The 20,049-nt window shown below is 44.1% G+C and overlaps 1 protein-coding gene across 1 annotated transcript in view; it reads right to left on the bottom strand.

Moving 5' to 3' along the window:
- The window catches only part of LOC144498716 (PGAP2-interacting protein-like), a 77,512-nt gene that overhangs the window by 5,612 nt on the left and 51,851 nt on the right, over positions 1–20,049 (bottom strand). Inside the window, exons 9-13 of the mRNA XM_078220318.1 lie at positions 15,770–15,875; positions 12,131–12,266; positions 9,129–9,278; positions 5,126–5,270; positions 4,686–4,747 (exon numbers count right to left, since the gene is read on the bottom strand). Of these exons, the coding sequence (XP_078076444.1) occupies positions 4,686–4,747; positions 5,126–5,270; positions 9,129–9,278; positions 12,131–12,266; positions 15,770–15,875 (599 nt within the window). The remainder of the gene's footprint in view (positions 1–4,685; positions 4,748–5,125; positions 5,271–9,128; positions 9,279–12,130; positions 12,267–15,769; positions 15,876–20,049) is intronic.

Raw genomic sequence — 20,049 nt, 5'->3', positions numbered from 1 at the left:
ATCCTGGGATCCAAACTTTCAGTGCCAAGTTCTGGAAACAAGATAATTTGAAGTAAATTATTTATGCACTTAGAACGTTTGAGAATCTTAGGTTTTGCCTCATAACTTGCTAAAGCTGACTGGTGCCAAAAGGAATATGGAGGTGGTATTCAAAAAGGCATTTTGATTACTCAATGTCACCTAAGCATCATTTTGATGTCTTGTTCTTCCTTCGAGGTAAAGATGACCACATTCATTTTTTGGAATGTTTGGTAGGTTTCTGGTGGCCACGTGGGTGGACCCTTTTATGCCCATAAGGTTACGGGACTGAGTTTTGAGTCCTGATGAAGATCTTCCAGGTTCTGAGTGTCCTTGTGGTGCTTCCATTAACTTCCGTGAGACCACACCCCAGACTCCAACTCTGAATAGAATATTAGCTTTGGTAAGAGAGTGTCAGGCATTCTAGTTACATCAGTCGTGACTGTGTGGATGGTTGGAATGCCTTTAGTATCTTATATTTTGTCCTACTATCTGATCTTCAGAAGCTTTCAAAAGCAGCTCAAGTAAAAGTGGTTGCGCGTCTTTGTATGATGCTGGTACACAGTTCAAGTCCGTAGAACATAGTGGGCATGGCTATTGCCGTATAGACTTTCACTTTTGTAGGCACTTGGTTCTCTTCCTTCATAGACAGCTGTTTGAAGGCTATACTTGCTTTGACAGCTTGAGAGAGAGTGTGCTGCTGAGAGAAGTAAACTTAAACATTGCAAGTGAATTCAGATCATAAATTGAAACCTTGGGCTCAAGATTGGGTTTTCCTGGAGAAAGCTGGTCAGCGAAGTAACAACTAATCTATCACCCACCAAGACGTCACTTGAAGTTATCTATGCCTTGAACGCAAACACAGGCAACAGGATACAGTCAACCCACATCTACCAGAAGCTAGTCACCCATTCGTCATCTTATGTTTTGAATTTAACCAGCCTCTAAAAGTCACTTATTTTACAGAATAAGGGGAAAGAGTTCTAGTCCTCCAAATTATGGGAGCAAGGCAGTAGACTCATTAAGGGAGCCAAGAAGAGAGAGAGAGAAACTTGGCAGGAGTAGGATATGGTAAATTGAGAATTCAGTTCAACAAAAATTGTTTACGTCTGAATGCAGTTGCAGGGTAAGAAGTCTCACAACACCAGGTTAAAGTCCAACAGGTTTATTTGGTAGCAAATACCATAAGCTTTCGGAGCAATGCTCCTTCGTCAGATGGAGTGGTCTCTGTTCTCAAACAGGGCACAGACACAGAAATCAGAAATGCCTGAATGCAGTTGCAGGCACAGGCCATTGTGTGTCATTGTGGACCAACCTGAATCTGAAGCTTTTCTTAGTCATTAGCTATGTTGGGATAGTTAAAGCACAGTGTGGGAATTTCTGCAGTTCATGATAGTCCAGCAGAGGTACAGTTTGCAAGATTTCTTTTAATGCAGACACAGGATGATATCCTACATCTCAAAATCGACCCAGAGCTGGAGAAACAACTGGAGACATTCCATACACAGACTGGGGAGAAAATGTATGTTTACTTTAAGATAGAAAAGAACAGAGTGACAGCTGAGAAAGAGATATGTTGACCGTCTGCTGGGAGAGAAAAAAGACTCTGAGAAGAGATGCAGCAAACTCCTAGATACCTTTTTTTCCAATTGGTTTATTATCCTGGATATCGGAAAGGGCAAGGAGAGAGGGAAATCACAAGTAACACTGCAGCAGAGAGGCAGCAAGGGTTTAAAAAATGAAATAGTAATTTTAGAGGATTCATCTTTTAGGTTGACACCAGAAGCAGCTCCTTCTATGATTTGTGATTCTAAGTTATGAAAGCAAGTGATAAAGTTGACATAAGCAGGATGTCAGCTGCATGAAGTAGTATTTTGTGTTCCATATCCCATCAAATAACTGGTGTGTTATTTTGAATCTACATGTGCAAACCACATTTTTTTATTTCTGTTAAAACCCAGAACCCCTAACATAGTTAGGACATTACACTGCCAAAGTTAGGTAGCAAAGTAGGAGTCTCTCTGAGTAACTTATGGACCAAATAGGAATAAATGTGAACAGCGTGTTGATTTTTACAATTTGTTCCCTTCTTTACAATTTCGGACACTTTATGCAAATAGAACTTGCGATGGAACAAAATGTTACTTTGGGAAAGTATGGGAGAAATATTTCAATATGTCCCTACACATACATCAAATAGATTTTGTTATCACAGAATTCTAACTCACTGGTAACATATAAATAAATTATGTCTTAAATATTTGTTAAAATAAATTAGAATTAAGCTTGAACCCATTTGTACAAAATGTTTTGGGCATGGTTTTGACGAGTTCAGTGATGTATTGTGCCATTTTGTTCCTGGTCACTGCAAATTTCTCTTCTAGATGGAAATGCAGCTATAAACAGATTGCAAGATTGACACATATGACATATAAACAGGGACGGCACGGTGGCACAGTGGTTAGAACTGCTGCCGCCTCACAGCGCCAGGGACCTGGGTTCAATTCCGGCCTTGGGCTACTGTCTGTGTAGAGTTTGCACATTCTCACAATGTCTTTGTGGGTTTCCTCTGGGTGCTCCGATTTCCTCCCTCAGTCCAAAGATGTGCAGGTTAGGTGGATTGGCCATGCTAATTTGACCCTTAGCGTCAAGGGGATTAGCAGGAAATATGTGTGGGGTTGCAGGGATAGGGCCTGGGTTGAATTGTTGTTGGTGCAGACTCAATGAGCCGAATGGCCTCCTTCTGTCCTATAGGTATTCTATGATTCTATGATAAACAACAGACACACTCCGTTCTCCAGATAGATTCCAGTCCAAAGGTGTGCTGGTTACGTGGATCGACCATGGTAAATTGCCCCTTAGTGTCCCAAGATATGTAGGTGAGATGAATTCGCCCTGGTAAATGTGTGGGATTACGGGGATAGAGTGGGAGAGAGGGCCTGGGTAAAAAATCTGTCAGAGTCGGTGCAGACTCGATGGGTTGAATGGCTTCCTTCTGTACTGTAGGAATGCTATGATTCTAGATTGTTGGACATTATGTTTTTAAATTATGTTAATAATTAACAAAAATTTAAAACATGAAACTAGCAACACTGACCAATCAGTTTGACTTCAGTGGTAGAAATACCTCTGGAAACTATGGTTCGGGACAAAATCAACAGTCACTTCGACAAGTACAGAATAATTAAGGAGCCAGTGTGGATTCATCAGGGAAAATCATGTTTAGCTAACTTGCTGGAGGTTTTGAAGAGGTAACACTGAAGGTTAATGAGGGCAACGCAGTTGATGGCATTTGATAATAGTGCCACACAACAGACTTGTGAGCAGAATCCTAGCTCATGGAATGAAAGGAAAAGTAAGCATTTGCATAATAAATTGGCTGACAGACACAGCCATTTGGTTGTTTTTCAAATTGGAGGAAGGTTTGCAGTGGAATTCCTCAGGGGCTAATGTTGAAATCCTTGTCAACTGTGATGAGGATTATCTTGAATTTCCAAAGGACATAGACATGTTGGTAGATTGGACAGATAAAGTGGCAGATAATGTTCAATGCAGAGAAGTGTGAGGTGATTCATTTTGGCAGGAACAAAATGGAGAGACAGTATAAAATAAAGGGAGAAACTCTAAAAGAGGTGCAGGAATAGAGGGATCTCTGTGTAAGTCATTGGAAATGGCAGGGCATGTTGAGAGAGCAGTTAATAAAGCATATGGTATATTAGGTATTATTAATAGGGGCATTAAGTAAATGAGTAAGGAAGTCATGTTGAAATTGTATAAGACACTAGTTAAGCCTCATCTTCAGTACTGCATCCAGTTCTGGGCGCCATACTTGAAGAAGGATGCAAAGGCTTTGGAGAGAGTACAAAGGAGATTCCCAAGAATGATTTTAGGGATAAGGAACCCAAGCTATGGGGATAGATTGGAGAGGTTAGGACTGTTGTCCTTGGAGAAAAGAAGGCTGAGAGGAGACTTAATAGAGGTATGCAACATCCTGAGGGATATGAACAGGGTAAATAGTGAGAAACTGTTTCCACTCAAGAGAGCGTCAAGAATTAGAGGGCACAGAAGTGATGCGAGGAAACAACTTTCACCCAAAGGGTGGTTAGAGTCTGAAACAAATATCTTGAAAGGGTGGTGAAGGGAGGTTCGATCAAGGTATTCAACTGATATCTGAAAAGAATGTGCGGGATAGGGCAGCTGAGTGAGACTAGCTAAAGTGCTATTTGAGACTTGATGGGCCAAATGGCCTCCTACACTGTGAAGATAGTTTATTTATTAGTGTCACAACTAGGCTTACATTAACACAGCAATGAAGTTAACTGTGAAAATCCCCTAGTCGCCACACTCCGGTGTCTGTTCAAGGTACACTGAGGGAGAATTTAGCATGGCAAGTACACGTAACCAGCTCGTCTTTCAGACTGTGGGAGGAAACCGGAGCACCTGGAGGAAACACAAACAGACACAGGGAGAACGTGCAGACTCCACACAGACAGTGACCCAAACCAGGAATCGATCCCGGCTCCCTGGCGCTGTGAGGCAGCAGAGCCAACCACTGTGCCACTGTGGCACCACATTCTGTGAAGCTATAGATTCATGAGCAATGTGCTTATTCTTCATTCTCATAGATAACTTGTCGCAACATTTGAGGCCAAAATACTGCAACTAACCTTATTAGTCCACGGTACATGATGTACTCACACCATCTATTTGGATCAGTGTGATCTATATCCTGAAAGAAAAAGAATGATGAAGGAAAATGTCTTTGGGAAAGGTGTTTGGCATAATGAAGCTACAAACAGTCCATTTTGTTTTACCCTGGGTTCTTTTAAAGTTCCATTCATTTCAATAAACTGCTTAGTGATTCTTCAGTAACTGAGTAATGGCTCAATTTTCAACACAATCTATTGATTCACAATCACATCAATGTACTTTTTAGATTTTGCTAACAGACATCCACTCAAGGGTGGGAGTTGCTGATTACAAAACAGTCTGGCATTTCTATTACCAGCAATGCCTCCATTGCATGAAAGAAGGCATAATTAAAATTAAAATATTAGAACATAACGAGTAATTTTTACACCGTTCACTTTCATAAATGTGTTCTTACCTTTACATTTCCAATTTCTCTGATCTGTTTATAGTCTCTGGAGCCAGGTGCAGAAGTAATGTAACCCAGAAATACAACAGGCTGTGGGATCTCCTTCAGCAAGTTGGAAATGTACTGTGCCTGCAACTTCCTGTCTAAATCATCCCTGACAAAAGCAAACCAGATGAGAAAACCTCGCAATGCAAGAACAATTGAAATGTTGAAATCTGCAAAATTTTGGAGTCTTTATGAATAGACAACAGTTCCTGACTCTGTTGTTTTACTATAATGTGCATGTTTGCAACAAAGGCAAGTGCAAGGTTAGGAGTGGTGGTGATGGTCCATCATTTGGTGACATCCATAATTTAGTCTCACACATAAGAACGCAAGACATAGGAGTAGGAGTTGGCCATTTGGCTCCATGAGCCTGCTCCACCATTGAATATGATCATGGCTGATTGGATTATGGCCTTAACTCCACTTTCCTGCCTGTTCCCCATAACCCTTAACTCCCTTATCAATCATAAATCTATCTAACTAAACTTTGAATTTATTCACTGACCCAGCCTCCACTGCGCATTTCAGAAGAGAATTCCAAACACCAGCGACCCTCAGGGGAGAAATTCCTTTTCATCTCTGGGTGGCACAGTGATTAGCACTGCTGCCTCACAGAGCCAGGGACCTGGGTTCGAATCCTGGCTTGGGTTACTGTCTGTGCGGAGTCTGCACGTTCTCCCTGTGTCTGCATGGATTTCCTCCGGTGCTTCAATTTCCTCCCACAGTCCGAAAGGCATGCTGGTTAGGTGCATTGGCCGTGTTAAATTCTCCCTCAGTGTACCCGAACAGGCGCCAGAGTGTGGCGACTAGGCAATTTTCACAATAATTTCATTGCAATGTTAATGTAAGCCTACTTGTGACACTAATAAATAAACTTTTAAATGGGAGACCAGTTATTTTTAAACTGTGCCCCCCCCAAATTTAATTTTCCCCATGAGAGGAAGCATCCTCGCAGCATTTAATCTGTCCAGCTTCCCTAGAATCTTGTTTCAAAAACAATCACCTCTCATCCTTCTAAATCCCAATGAGTATAGACCCAACCTATCCAACCTTTCCACCTAAGACAAACTCCTCATCTCAAGAATCGGTTGCGTGAACCTTTTCTGAAATGCTTCCAATGCAAGTATGTACCTCCTTAAGTAAGGTAACCTCTATACAGTACTTTACATGTGGTTTCACCAATGACCTGTACAGTTGTAAAAAGACTTCCGTACTATCATACGCCATCCCAGTCACAGTAAAGGCCAATATTTCACTTGGATCCTTAATTACTTGCTTTACCTGCAATCTGACATTTTGTCATACAGGTACAAGGACACCAGCCTATCTGTAAAGCAGCATTCTGTAGTCTCTTTCCTTATAATAATGTACTGCTTTTCTATTCTTCTTACCAAAGTGGATAACCTCACATTTTCCTACATTATATTTCATCTGCTATATTTTTGCCCACCTACTTAGCTTATCTCTATTCCTTTGCAGATACTTGTCTTAATTTGCTTTTTATATGCCTTCATATAGAATCATAGAATCCTACTGTGCAGAAGGAGGCCATTCGGCCCATCGTGTCCGCACTGACAACAATCCCACCCAGGCCCTATCCCCATAACCCCATGCATTTACCCAAGCTAGTCTCCTTAAAACTAAGGGGCATTTTGGAATGGCCAATCCACCTAACCCACGCATCTTTGGACTGTGGGAGGAAACCGGAGCACCCGGAGGAAACCCATGCAGACAAGGGGAGAATGTGCAAACTCCACACTAGACAGTGACCCAAGCTGGGAATCAAACCCGGGACCCTGGCGCTGCGAGGCAGCAGTGCTAACCATTGTGCCACCATACTGCCCCAAATCATCAGCAAATGTGGCTACAATCCAGCTGGTCCCTTCATCCAAGTCAATAATTTAGATCATAAATAATTGAGCCCGCAGTGCTGATCCCTGTGACACTCCGCTAGCTAGTTTTCCAACCTGAAAATGATCTATTATCCAAACTCTTTGTTTCCTGTTAGTTGGCCAGTCCTCTATCCATGCTAATATACACCCACACCAAAAGTTCTTATCTCCTGCAGTAACCTTTTACGTGGCACCTCATCAAACATCTTTTGGAAATCCAAATACACCACATTTATTGATTTCCCTTTATCCATCCTGTTTGTTAATTCCATTAGAACTCTAATAAATTTGTCAAACACAATGTCCTTTTCACAAAACCATGTTGACTCTGACAGTTTTATGATTTTCTAAATGTCCTGCTACTCCCGCTTTAATAATGGATTCATGCATTTTCCCAATGATGGATGTTAGACTAACTGGTTTGTAAATTCCTGCTTTCTGTCTCCCTCATTTTTGAACAGAGGTATTACATTTGTAGCTTACATTTCCCTAGAATCTAGAGAATTTTGGAAGATTACAATCCATGCATCCACTATCTCTGCAGCCACTTTTGTTTTAAAGACCCTAGACTGGGGCTATCCAGTTCAGGGGATTTGGCAACCTTAAGTTCCATTAATCTTCCCATTGCTTTTTCTCTAGTGATGGTGAAGTTCATCACTCACCCGATGAAGGAGCAGCGCTCCGAAAGCTCATGATACCAAATAAACCTGTTGGACTTTAACCTGGTGCTGTGTGACTTCTTACTACTATTCTTGGGATACCTTTTGTGCCTTCCACTGTGAAGATGGAACATACTTGTTCAAAGTTCCTTACTTCACATGTTTCTCATTATTAATTCCTCAGTCTCACCCTCCGACCTATGCTCACTTTCGCTATTCCTTTCCTTTGTTATATATTTGTAGACTTTTACTGTCTGTTTTTATATTAATTGCTAATTCTCTCTCCTACTTCAATTTCTTCATCTTTCTTTTAGCCATCTATTGCTGGTTTTTAAAACTTTCCAATCTTCTGGCCTCCCATTAATCTTCACAACATTGTATGCCTTTTCTTTCAATTTAATACCACCCTTAACTTGCTCAGTTAGCTATGAATGGTACATCCTTCTGGTAAAGTCTTTCATCCTCAATAGAATATAACTTTTTTGAGAATTACAAAATGACTACCGCCGGAAATCTACTGTCCGTCTGCCACGGAATTGGAGTGGACGAGGGGCGGACAACAGAAATGTCCATTAGCCTTGGGCAGGAATTTCTGGTCTCGCTCAAGCGAGGCAGTAAAATCCCACCTTACTTGTCTGCCACCCCCCGTTGCTCAAATCTGACGTCATACACTTGTAATTGCCTTTATTTAAGTTGCCAACACTAGTTATGGACCCACATCTCTCATTCTCAAACTGAATGTGGAATTCCATCAGGTTATGATTACTCTTGTCCTTTCCTTTGAGGTCTTTAATTAATCCTGCCTCATTACACATCATTAGGACCAAAATATTCTGTTCCCTGCTAGGTTCCAGAACATATTGTTCTATGAAACTGTCCTGAATGTAAGAACAAACTCATTCTCCTGGCTGCCTTTGCCAATTTGATTTGTCCAATCAATGTGAAGATTAAAGTCACCCATGATTATTGCAGTACCTTTCTTGAAAGTACCCATTATTTCTTGATGCATACTCTGTCCTACTGTGCTGCTACAGTTCGGAGGCCGAGGAACTATTCCCACCAGTGACTTATTTCCTTTGCTATTTCTTATCTCCACCCAAATGAATCTTCTGAGCCAAGGTCATTTATCACTACTGTACTGATCTCATCCTTTATGACCAGAGCTACCACACCTTTTATTTTCTCCTGTCTTTCTAGAATGTCAAACATTATTGAACATTCAGGTCTCAGCCTTGATCACCTTGCACTACCGCTCTGTAACGGCTATCATATGATACTCATTTCTATTTGTGCTATCTATTCATCCATCTTGTTACAAATTCAGATGAGCCTATAGCAGTGCTATTATGTAGAGAGATATATAAAGTAAGGGACAGGAACATTTGAATTGTTAAATCAATGAGAAAATTCACTTACTCTGCATTGCCAAAATGAGCAACAACTAAGTCCATGAGATTTCCTGAAATGTTGACTGTCATTGAAATGGCAGGAGCAAGCTCTCCTTGAGGGGATGGAAGAAGATGGTGCATGGATTGAACTATAGGATACCTCGACAAAAGCATTGTCCTAAACACAAGAATTCAGGTTAAGTTAGCAGCTGTACATTCATTTTGACTAGAACATTGTTAACTATGGAATTATTATTATTTGAACTTAATACAAATGTTGACATTGCACCAGATGTAAGAGTCACAACTTTGAGCTGTTTCAAGAACACAAACATCTTTAAAAGTAGCAATAGTACAGTATTGTCATGACCACATGAGGAGGGGTAAAAACTGACCACTCCGGGTCTGGTCATAACAGGGTTCAGTTGTGAATTTAATGAGGACGTGCTCTGCCAGTATTGCAGGAATCCCACTATGTTCACTTTCAGATTATAAAGAATTAATCAGACATGTTTTCTGAGTTTAAATCAAAGAACAAGATGAGTTTATTGACCCAATTTCCCAAATTTAAAACAAAACTAGATAAATCGTATTACAAAAGATAGTGATTCTTGGCTATAAACCCTTTCTCAAAACTGGTAAAGAAAGCTACTGTAATCCTCATTGTCTAAAACAGAGGGACAGAGAGAAAACAACAGGTAAAGGTCAAAGTTGAGAGATGCTAATTGCTATGATAGGGGATTTTCACAGTAACTTCATTGCAGTGTTAACATAAGACAACTCATGACACTAATAAATAAACTTTTAAAGAGACAGCCAATAGGTGATATAAAGGATAAAACAGCTTCAAAACATGAAGTGAAAAATGAGGAGTGTGAAAGGAGAAACTGGCAGGAAAATTCAGTTCCCACACATGTGGTGGAGTTAAAACTATGACCATCTATAAGTTCCCTGTCGGGAGGTGGGTTGCTGCAGTACCAGATAGGTCTGCATCCCAAGTAGGCACATTGGGGAGAGGTGTGGAGGCTTCAGGTCTAGGCGAATTGGGAAGACAGGAGAGGATGCTTCAGGGATCCAGGAGGAGAATCAGACACTGGTGGTGGGAGGTTGGAGGCCTCGTAGGGGAGATCAGAATCATTGGTCCAGTCGCAGAGTTGTAAACAATTTGTATCTATCTTACCTGTTCCATCCTTCACAATTGTAAACACTTCTGTTAAATCACCCTGTAATCTTTCTTAATTAAATTTGCTGCAACCTTTCTATTTTTCTTTGTATTTTCTATTTCCTCATACCAGGCAGTGAATTGTGCAGTTTTATCTTTATTGCCTCAATATCTTTCCTATAGTGTAGGATTCAAAATGGCACAAAATACTCCAACTGTGATCTTACTAAAAGTTTCTATAGATTCAGCATTACATTTCAACTTTTATATTCTATACTTCTTGCCATAAAACCCAGTATTCCATCAGTTTTTAAAGCCTCGCCAACATTCACTACTGATGTTAATCTCATTAACCTGAACTTTCAAATCTTTCTGTTCCTCCATACCACCCAGCCTTACTTAGTTCGAAATTTAATTGTCACTTTTTAAAAGCCACAATGTACAACCAAAAATCAGTGGCATGGAGACTGACAAGAGGTTGAGAGGCACCAAGAGAAACAGGGTCTTTCCCTCAATACAGAACAACAGGACCATTGTGTATTGTGCCTGTCTAAAGGAGAGGAAAGAGGTGAAAGGCATACCAGGATCTGTGAGTGCAGTGATTCTGGAGGAATGTTGGGTCCAGAACTTTCTAGAGAATCGGGATGTGAGGGAAGATTTCCATTCTAATCTGGAGAACACACAGATCCCCTCAAGCCTGCTTTGAAGCGCAGTTGATTCCTGTAACAGCTTTCCCGAAAACAGGACTCTCTGAACCGCTCTGAGATGTATGCTCACATTTTATCAGCTCATTCAGTCTCTGAAAAATACACTAAAGAACAAAGCCAGACACTTTAAATGATTATGTAGAGATAAAGGGCTAGAAATAAGGGCGGCACGGTAGCACAGTGGTTAGCACTGCTGCTTCACAACTCCAGGGACCTGGGTTCGATTCCCGGCTTGGGTCACTGTCTGTGTGGAGTTTGCACATTCTCCTCGTGTCTGCGTGGGTTTCCTCCGGGTGCTCCGGTTTCCTCCCACAGTCCAAAGATGTGCGGGTTAGGTTGATTGGCCATGCTAAAATTGCCCCTTAGTGTTCTGAGATGTGTAGGTTAGAGGGATTAGCAGGTAAATGTGTAGGGATATGGGGGTAGGGCCTGGGTGGGATTGTGGTCGGTGCAGACTCGATGGGCCGAATGGCCTGTTTCTGCACTGTAGGGTTTCTATGAAATATTGTTTTATGAATGCAGGGGTTGCAATTCATGACCTGCCCAACTCTATTGTCGTGGAGGTTGACACACACACAAATTTCATGCTGCTTCCTCATTTAAATAATAGAAATGCACAGCAAAACACAACCCCTGCTGCTGCCTGCACACTCAACAGGATGCAAGGCCAGCATCCTGTTGAGTGTGCATTGTATTCCAGCTAGCCTGCCCTTCAGGGCAGCTTGTCCCTCTTCGAGAAATACGATGTGTAATTACCTTTAATCGCCACAGAGAAAGTGGTCGACACTATTCCGCTCAGTTTACAGAGTTGGAGTAACATTTATAGCAGATGAGGGCCCATCTCACCTGCCACCCAATATGCTAAAGTGAAAATATTCCATCATCTGCTCAATTTAACAGAAATCCACCTTTTCCCCACCATAATAATTTTGACTGTAATGGTCATCGATGTGAATAAAAGTAGAAGAAAATTCAACAGTTAATCAGACTATTCAAAACCTGAAAACTAAGTAATAAATAAAATACCACCGCCAATTACTAGAAGAATGTCTATCCATTGTAAGTGAAGCCAGGGATCACTCAATCATTTAACTCAGTGTGAGATTATAAATTGAGATACTAACTACCCAATTTCGTATAGAGTTACCATCATAGACTTACCCCCAGGTGTGATCTTTCGTGCTTGGACCAAAATCCGTGTAAAAACCCAGTTTCTCTCCCAGCCACATGGTGAGATCATTATTTCCCAGAAATGGCTTGGAGGCATCACTTTCCAAAATGGTTATAAAATCAGCACCTATCAAGATCAGAGTGCAGTCAGTAAGGTTAGAGGCTCCACTGTTCACAACTGAAAAATTACACAACTTGTACACAAAAAGGTACTAAAATCTTCCTTAATTTACTTTAAGACAACCACGCTTTCAAATAAATGGAATTGGTTTTATTAAAAGCCCATGTATAACTATGTAACTCGGGTATCAATATCACATGTTGTTAACATCATTTAAAGGTAGCCTCTTAAAACAAGGCAGGCAACGTTGCTGAAGATGACTGATAGTAGTAGGCAGTGTTGGCGGAGTAGGGAAGTTTTGGAAGTATTCTTCTCCGGACATGTCTGCAATGCTGAAAAAAAGTTCAATGACCTCACAAGTCAATCCTAATTCATCGGGGCGAATTTTCCCGTTCCGCTCACCACAGAAAACAAAGCAGGTGAGAGGTGGACCATGGAAAGGTCTGTTGTACTTGGGCAGGATTTTCCGGTTTCAGGGTGAGTGTGGCCGGAAAATCGCACCCATTGCGTGGAATTTAATGCTCTGCACCTATAAGACCGTAAGAAGTAGGAACAGGAGTAGGCCATTCAGCCTTTCGAGCCTGCTTCACCATTCAACAGGATCATGGCTGATCCAACATTCCTCACACCTAATCCTGCCCTTTCCCCATACCCTTGGTTCCCTTACTGATCAAGAATCTATCTATCTCAGTCTTAAATATGCACAAGTGCCGTGATCCTACCTTCTCGTCCCGCCGGCTGATGGGTGGGGCAAGGCGGCAAGATCATGAAAGAGCCGGGAAATCGGGATCGTGCCCAATTTCTCACCTTTCATGATCTTACCAGCAGCAGATACCAGGCACAAGGCTGAATATATTATTTAAATGAATTTAAAATCTAATTTGAATGTAATTAGCAAGCCTGGGACGGAATCCTCCAGGCTCACTTGCCTCTGTCGCCTCACTGGGGAAGGTTTTCTCTGACAAGGATCATGTATGGTCCCCATCAAAGGGGACCAGACATGACAGCCTCGCCAGTAGAACTGGAGGGCATTGAGGTCAGGCACAGGGGGGTGCCCCTTGAGCAGTGCCAGCCTGGCAATGGCAATCGGTGGGGGGAAGAGGAGTGGCCTGCTGTAGCAGCAGAGACAGTTACAGATCTCTGTTGTTCTCAAAGCACAGAAACCTGCACACGCGTAATGGTGCCCCCTGCTGCTATCAGCCGGCTTTTGGATGATCTATGCTCTGTCCACTCCGCCTACTGACGAATTTCAAGTTTGTTGCAATTTTTTTGTCAGAGTGTGCTAAGATTCAACTTTTAAGTCGCCCAAAAAAATGGCTCGAATTTCTCCCATTTTCACACTATTTTCACAATATTTTGGTAGGATCGACCCAAAGGTCACTGCCCCACTACACTTTGTTGCAAGGAGTTCCAAAGACTCACAACCCTCTGAGAGAAGAAATTCCTCCTCATCTCAAGTTAGCACCCCTGTTTGGGGGTCCAATGTTCTGCGGGAGGCGGAGAGGTTGCCAGCATTAACAGTTGGTTGTGGAGGGAGGAGAGGTGGGAGGAAGATGTCCAATGTTGGAGGAGAAGGGGGGGATGCCAATCCTTGAGACCTCCATGGTGGGCTGGGAGTGAGGGGGATCATTCCTGCTCTGATCGGGGCACCCTTTAAACAGGGTGCCTCGATCTCAGTGCAGCTGGGCATTTCTGGCATGTTGTGGTCCCACCCCCTGATAGCATGAAACACATCCAGCTTTTTTTTTTGTCAGCATCAAAGGAAAAGGCCACTCCCATAGCTTACTGTCAGGTAGTCTTCATCTCAGAACCTACACCGGTGGTCTGGGTAAAGTTACATGCTTTAAAAACACTTCTTGGCTACTTCCCATTGAGTGAGCCTCTACTTGCTCAGTAAGGCAGCTCATACCCCATGAAGCGCATGGGTAGATCTACCAATGATTCTCCAAGGCCTTCTTGGTCATCATAACACCCCCATTCCCTCCTTCCTCATATCCCTATCATGGTTCCCCTTAAATGCTTCTATACTATTAAGTTCAAGTACTCCCCTTGGTAGCAAATTCCACATTCTCACCAGTCTCTGAGTAAAGAAGTTTCTTCTGAATTCCCTGTTTGATTTTTTTGGTTGCTTTCCTATATTGATGGATTCTATTTTGCTCTTTCCCACAAGTGGAAACACTTTTGACGCCTCTATCAAAACCTTTCAAACTTTGACGACTTTAATGAGGTCACCACGACCTTGTTTTTGCAGGAGTAAAGAAACCCCGCCTGGTCATTCTTTTCTGATTGGTGTCACCTCAAATTTCTGGTGTGCCATCCTTGTAAATCTTTTCTGCACCTTCTCTAGTGCCTTTGCATCCATTTTACGATGGGGCAACCAGAACTGTGCACAGTATTCCAAATGTGGCCTAACCAAGGTTTGATACAAGAATATAAGAAATACGAGGAGTAGGCCATTCAGTAAGATCCTGGATGATCTTTTACCTCAACTCAATTTTCTTGCCCTCTGCCCATTTCCATTAATTCCCTAAGAGATCAAAAAAGTTATCAACCTTCCAGTCTTGTTTAGCATAACTTATTTAGTTTTAGTTGGTCCCTCTAGAAATAAACCTAAGTGCTTGGTTTGCTTTTTTTATGGTCTTATTGCTTTTAATGATTTGCATTTCTGGACTTCCAGATCCCTTTGTTCCTCTAACCCTTTTACATTTTTATGTAACAAGCAAGTTCCTAATTTTTGTTAAAAAATGTAATACCACATACTTAGCTGTGTTGAAAACCATTTGTCAATTATATGCATACTCTGCAAGTTTATTAATTTACTTTTGTAATTTGTTGCAATACTTCTCAGCATTGACTATTGGTCACAGAACCCACTGGTTTGGTGTCAACTGCAAATTTAGAAATCATGTTTTCGATTTCCAAGTGGAAATTGTTAATATGAATTTCCTGGCTAGGAAAAGGCGGTCAGGATCTTCTGAGTTCCGCAGAGGTGGGGCTGAGAGGTAAATCCCAAAAGGTCGTCTTCAGGTGGATGAGCCATCATGTTCCTGTCCCTGGTCGGGTGAGCATTGAAACTGACTACCTGCCCAGCAGTGGGATGGGGGTGGGGGGAGGTGGAGGGGGGCTAACTAATTAGTAGCAATTTACTAGCCACTTGGCACCAGATCGGAGATGCTGCCAGGATGTTATCTGGAGCTGGCAAAGCCCTGGCAGGTAGGCCCTGGAGGCGGCCTTCTGGCTGCAAAGCGAGGCCCTGCTTTGGCCCCAACCTCCAAAAAAGGCCATAAGAATCCCCTGGGGTGTTTGTGTGTGTGTCTGTGTGTGTGTGTGTGTCTGTGTGTGTGTCTGTGTGTGTGTGTTTGTGTGTGCGTGTCTGTGTTTGTGTGTGTGTGTGTGTATGTATGTGTGTGTGTGTGTGTCTGTCTGTGTGTGTGTGTGTCTGTCTGTGTGTGTGTGTGTCTGTGTGTGCGCAATTATTAAGTGATTTGCATCTGAAGCAAAACACATACCTGTCTGTTCAATAAGTTTAGCAGATCCTTCTAAGCTTGGCCAACCTTGATTGTCATATCCGAATCTGTACGACCATATCATAGCGGAAATGTCTTTCTTTGCAGTCTGGTTTAAACAGGTAGCAATAATGGGAAAGAAAATTAATAAAATACATGGAAATACAATGGATCACGGCATGTAAGTCAATTTTTGAAGCTTCAAAATATCCTTCCAAAAATGGGAGTCGACTTAAACACTGAGTATAAAATGTGAACTGCTGGTAGATGGTACCTGTTTTGAAATGTGAAAAAAGCCTAACGTTAATTCAAATTAAATCAATGTATCTTAAATGAAATAATTCCATAAGGATAGTTTGAACTACAACCATAATGTTTTGAAAACCATCAGGTTCTGGTCTTCAGTCTCTGACTCAAAAACTTCATCGAATGCATCCTGAGTCATTTTGACTATGGCATCACCATAACGATCCTACACTGGATCAGATGTGGCACCTCTTTATTTCATAATCATCCTTTCACAAATCATCTTCCTCTCCATCCATTGAATTGGATATTCCACATTATTTTGAATGATCTGAATGTTTGGTTGCAGGGCATATCGAAATTCTTGAGTGTTTTATCCATGTTGTCGATGTGACAGAATGGATATTTGTATTTTTGCCACTGTCTGATGATGAATTGCTGGAAAATGGTAATTTTGGCATCAAACAGTTTTGGTTGTCTCTGAGCACTCTTGGTCTTTTGCCGCAACACCAGACATTTTCATTCCATAGAGCAGCTACACCAACTATCTGTTGCTCTGAAATATTTGCATTACTCACGGTTTGATTTGACCTACTAGAGTGCACATACACACATTACGGGGGTGATTCTCCCAAAAGTGCTGAATTGGTGGGGGAACTGTTCTAAATCCCGACTCAATTCAACTTCTCACCCGAATCTCCACAATGCAACTGGATGGATCCCTATCCCTACTTAGCCATTTTTATTTGGAACGATAGCTAGAATTGCTTCTGCTCACAAGATTTGTCTTCCACTGATGCTCTAATATTAAATGTTATCCGAGTTTGCTCAGAACTATTAAAATGTCTCCACTGAGATCCTTCAAGCATTTCACTCCCCTAAACAGCCTTGCAGTCGCAGCATTGCCGAGGTCCCAGTTATGAATATCATTAAACACAGGGAGCGGCGGAGCCTATTCACCCCAAAGAGCCTGAAATCGGTGGGATGAGCGGGAACCCGCGCATGTGCACATTGTCGGGAGATCGCTGAAAAGACCTCCCAGCATCCAGATCACTGCCATCCAAACCCCAGACATCGCTGGCCCCACAACCCCCACACACATCACTGGCCTCATTGCTGGCCCCCACAACCCCCCCACAGAGATTGTTGGCCTCATTGCTGCCCCCCCCCCCCCCCCATCTCCCCCCACACACAGACATGGCTGCCCGCTCACCTCATGCCCCCATCGATCCAGATAATGCGGGTACCCAAACCCTCCATCCCTTGAACATACTCTCCTTATTGCTGCCCTGCAGAGAACTAGCATTGTGCTGACATGCACAACCCCACCTTGTGATCATTCTCTCTCCTGAATGGGACCCCTGAGTATTGCACCCCCCCTGGACACAGCAGCCTATTGAATGGCAGCCAATCAGCATCCTGCACCTGCACTCCCCTAATAAGCCAGAGTTGTATATAAGCTGCAGGAATGGACACACAGCCAGTCACGCCACAAAGATGGCTGCACAGAAACCGGCTCCCAGATTTTCAGAGACTGACCAGGAGCACCTGCCAGATGCCGGGGAGGAGAGCCATCATCGTCTGTTCCCCGGCCAGGGCCCTAACCCAAGGGTGCATCTGCCACGGCATTGTGGGAGGAGGTGGTAGAAGTGGTGAATGCCAGGAGCCTGACACTGCGCTCTGACCGGCAGTGCCACAAAAAAATGTACAACCTTCTTCGAGCAGCAAGGATGAGTGAACCTCCCAATTGGAACTCCGCACATGCTAGGCATGGATCTCCAACCCTGCTTCGACACCTGAAGGCCATGCAACAAGTTACCCTTCCCTCAGGAACAAAATCTTTCCCCTTCCCCTCACCCCTCAACGAACACCCTTCAGTGGTGACCACTTTCCCCAAAACTATCAGCACAACGCCCGAGACACAGGCACACATAGCGCACCATGCACTGCAATATGTTAATGCTTGCTATCCACCTTATGTTCCCACAGGAAAAGAAAATCCACAACACATGGGAGATGACACAGGCTGGTGGTGGTGTGCCTGACCTGCGGCAGCTGATTAGCATGGAGGAATGTGCCATGGAGCTGGCAGGGGGTGATGGGCCATCCCGAATGGTCACGGACAGGTAGGTCGACGTACAGCATGCAAGTCAGCAGAAGCGCACCCTCAACATAGGTCCTCCTCTAAATAAGTGCGATGCTGCATGGAATGTTTTGCCTCCCTCCCCCTAATGTGTGTTGTTTTTTCCAGCGCTGGACCCAGAGGAGTCCGGCCCTTCGGTGTTGCTGGTGCCCCCGCTGCTTTGGAGCAAACTGCCCACGACCCCCTGGATGACACCTCAGAGGGGGGCATTGAGGAATCCTCCGGGGGCAGCACTACTGAAGTGTCACCAGTATGTACCACACAACCCACCAACACAGAGACGATCACCACGGTGTTGAGTCTTCTGGGTCACGATCTGGTGAGCACATCACAGCCGCTGATGCATATCAGTTGGAGGCGGGCACATCCAAGGGCTCGGGCACATGGAGGTCTGCTGGAGGTCAGGATTCAGCTGTGCCCAAGCCAGCTGCTGGGCCTCTGGGTTTGTTCCTCCCAAGGCTGGTGGAGATGCATCAGGAAACCGGGGGAGTTGTGGAAGGGCTGTCAGCAACCATGCTGCGACTGCAAGGCTGTTTAGGGGAGTCAAACAGAGTGCTGTTGCAGGAGGTGGTGCCGACACAGCGTGAGACCCAGGCCAACACTGCAAGGGTGGCGACCGCAGTAGCAAGTTTGGCTCATGGATCTGTCCTCATGGGTGACAGGGTCCAAGCCATCCTGGAGACACTATGGGCCATGGGCGAGTGTGTTTCCGGCATCCAGGAGGCACAGTGTTCGATGGCCATGGGTGTCGGGGGCGTGTGGGAGACACTGCTGGCCATGGCTGGGATTCTCGCTGGCATTCTGGAGACACAGTAAGAAGTCTCACAACACAGGTTAAAGTCTAACAGGTTTATTTGGTAATACAAGCCACTTGCTTTCGGAGCGCTACTCCTTCATCAGGTAAGTGATGAAGTACATTCTGGAGACACAGCATGCCGTGTCTGTGAGCCTTGACAACCTAGCCCAGGCTCAGAGGGCTACTGCTGAGGGGGTCCAGAGCCTGGCTTGCCCACAGAATGCTGTAGTGGAGGGACTCCAGAGCTTGGCCGAGTCTCAGAGGGCCAGGGCTGAGGGATCACATCATGGGGCAGGCGCATCTAGGCCTCCAGGACTGGCAGAGCCTGGTGACGCCAGAGCTTCGGGAGCTCAATCCAGCTACCCTGGTGTCCCATGGAGGCCCCCGGGGCCTCTAGGCAACCCAAGGGAGGAAGAAGGACTTGAGCCCATGCCAGTGTCTTCCACCCAGGAGATCCCGGATGTCCAGAGACCATCCGATTCCCCACTTCTTCACACCAAGGCATCTCATTGCCAGCAAGATGAACAGGGTGGCACTGAAACAGTGCCATCCGCAAGTCAGCCGGGGCCCTCCAGGTCCCGGCCACCCAGGAGACATCCGCCAAGGGCATCACAGCTGGACACCTCCACCTCCGATGTGCATCCTGGGGTAGCACCTAGAAGAAGCAGTAGACAGCACAAAGTTAGAAAGTTGTAGTTCACTAGAGGGCACAGGTGAAAGTCAGCATTAGGCAGGGTTTGGAAATCATTTACGTTAAGAACACAATAAGCTCTTAATTGCACATCACGATGTGACTAATGTGTCTCTGATTCCCACACACAGCTCAGTGTTCCCGACTCCCAAACATAGAGGTGCTGTCTGTTGAGCCTTGCAGACTCAGCCACATGTTTCAGAGTGCCTGCCTTACCTTCCCCAACATCCACCAGACCATTGGTGCAAGTGCCCTGCCACCCTCCCCCCCGCTCCCCTCCCCACCCCCCCTACCTCCTGTCCCGTCTTGGCCAAAAAACATGTGTCCCCAACCCTTACAACTACATGGGTCAGGGTTGCACCGTGCATTCAGAGAACAGGTAGGAGTCAGACTTGAGGTGCACCAGG

Source organism: Mustelus asterias, chromosome 1, assembly GCF_964213995.1.
Source record: "Mustelus asterias chromosome 1, sMusAst1.hap1.1, whole genome shotgun sequence".
Lineage (NCBI taxonomy): Eukaryota > Metazoa > Chordata > Chondrichthyes > Carcharhiniformes > Triakidae > Mustelus > Mustelus asterias.
Note: the sequence above shows the minus strand (reverse complement) of the source record. Positions and strands in the feature narration are given on the sequence as shown.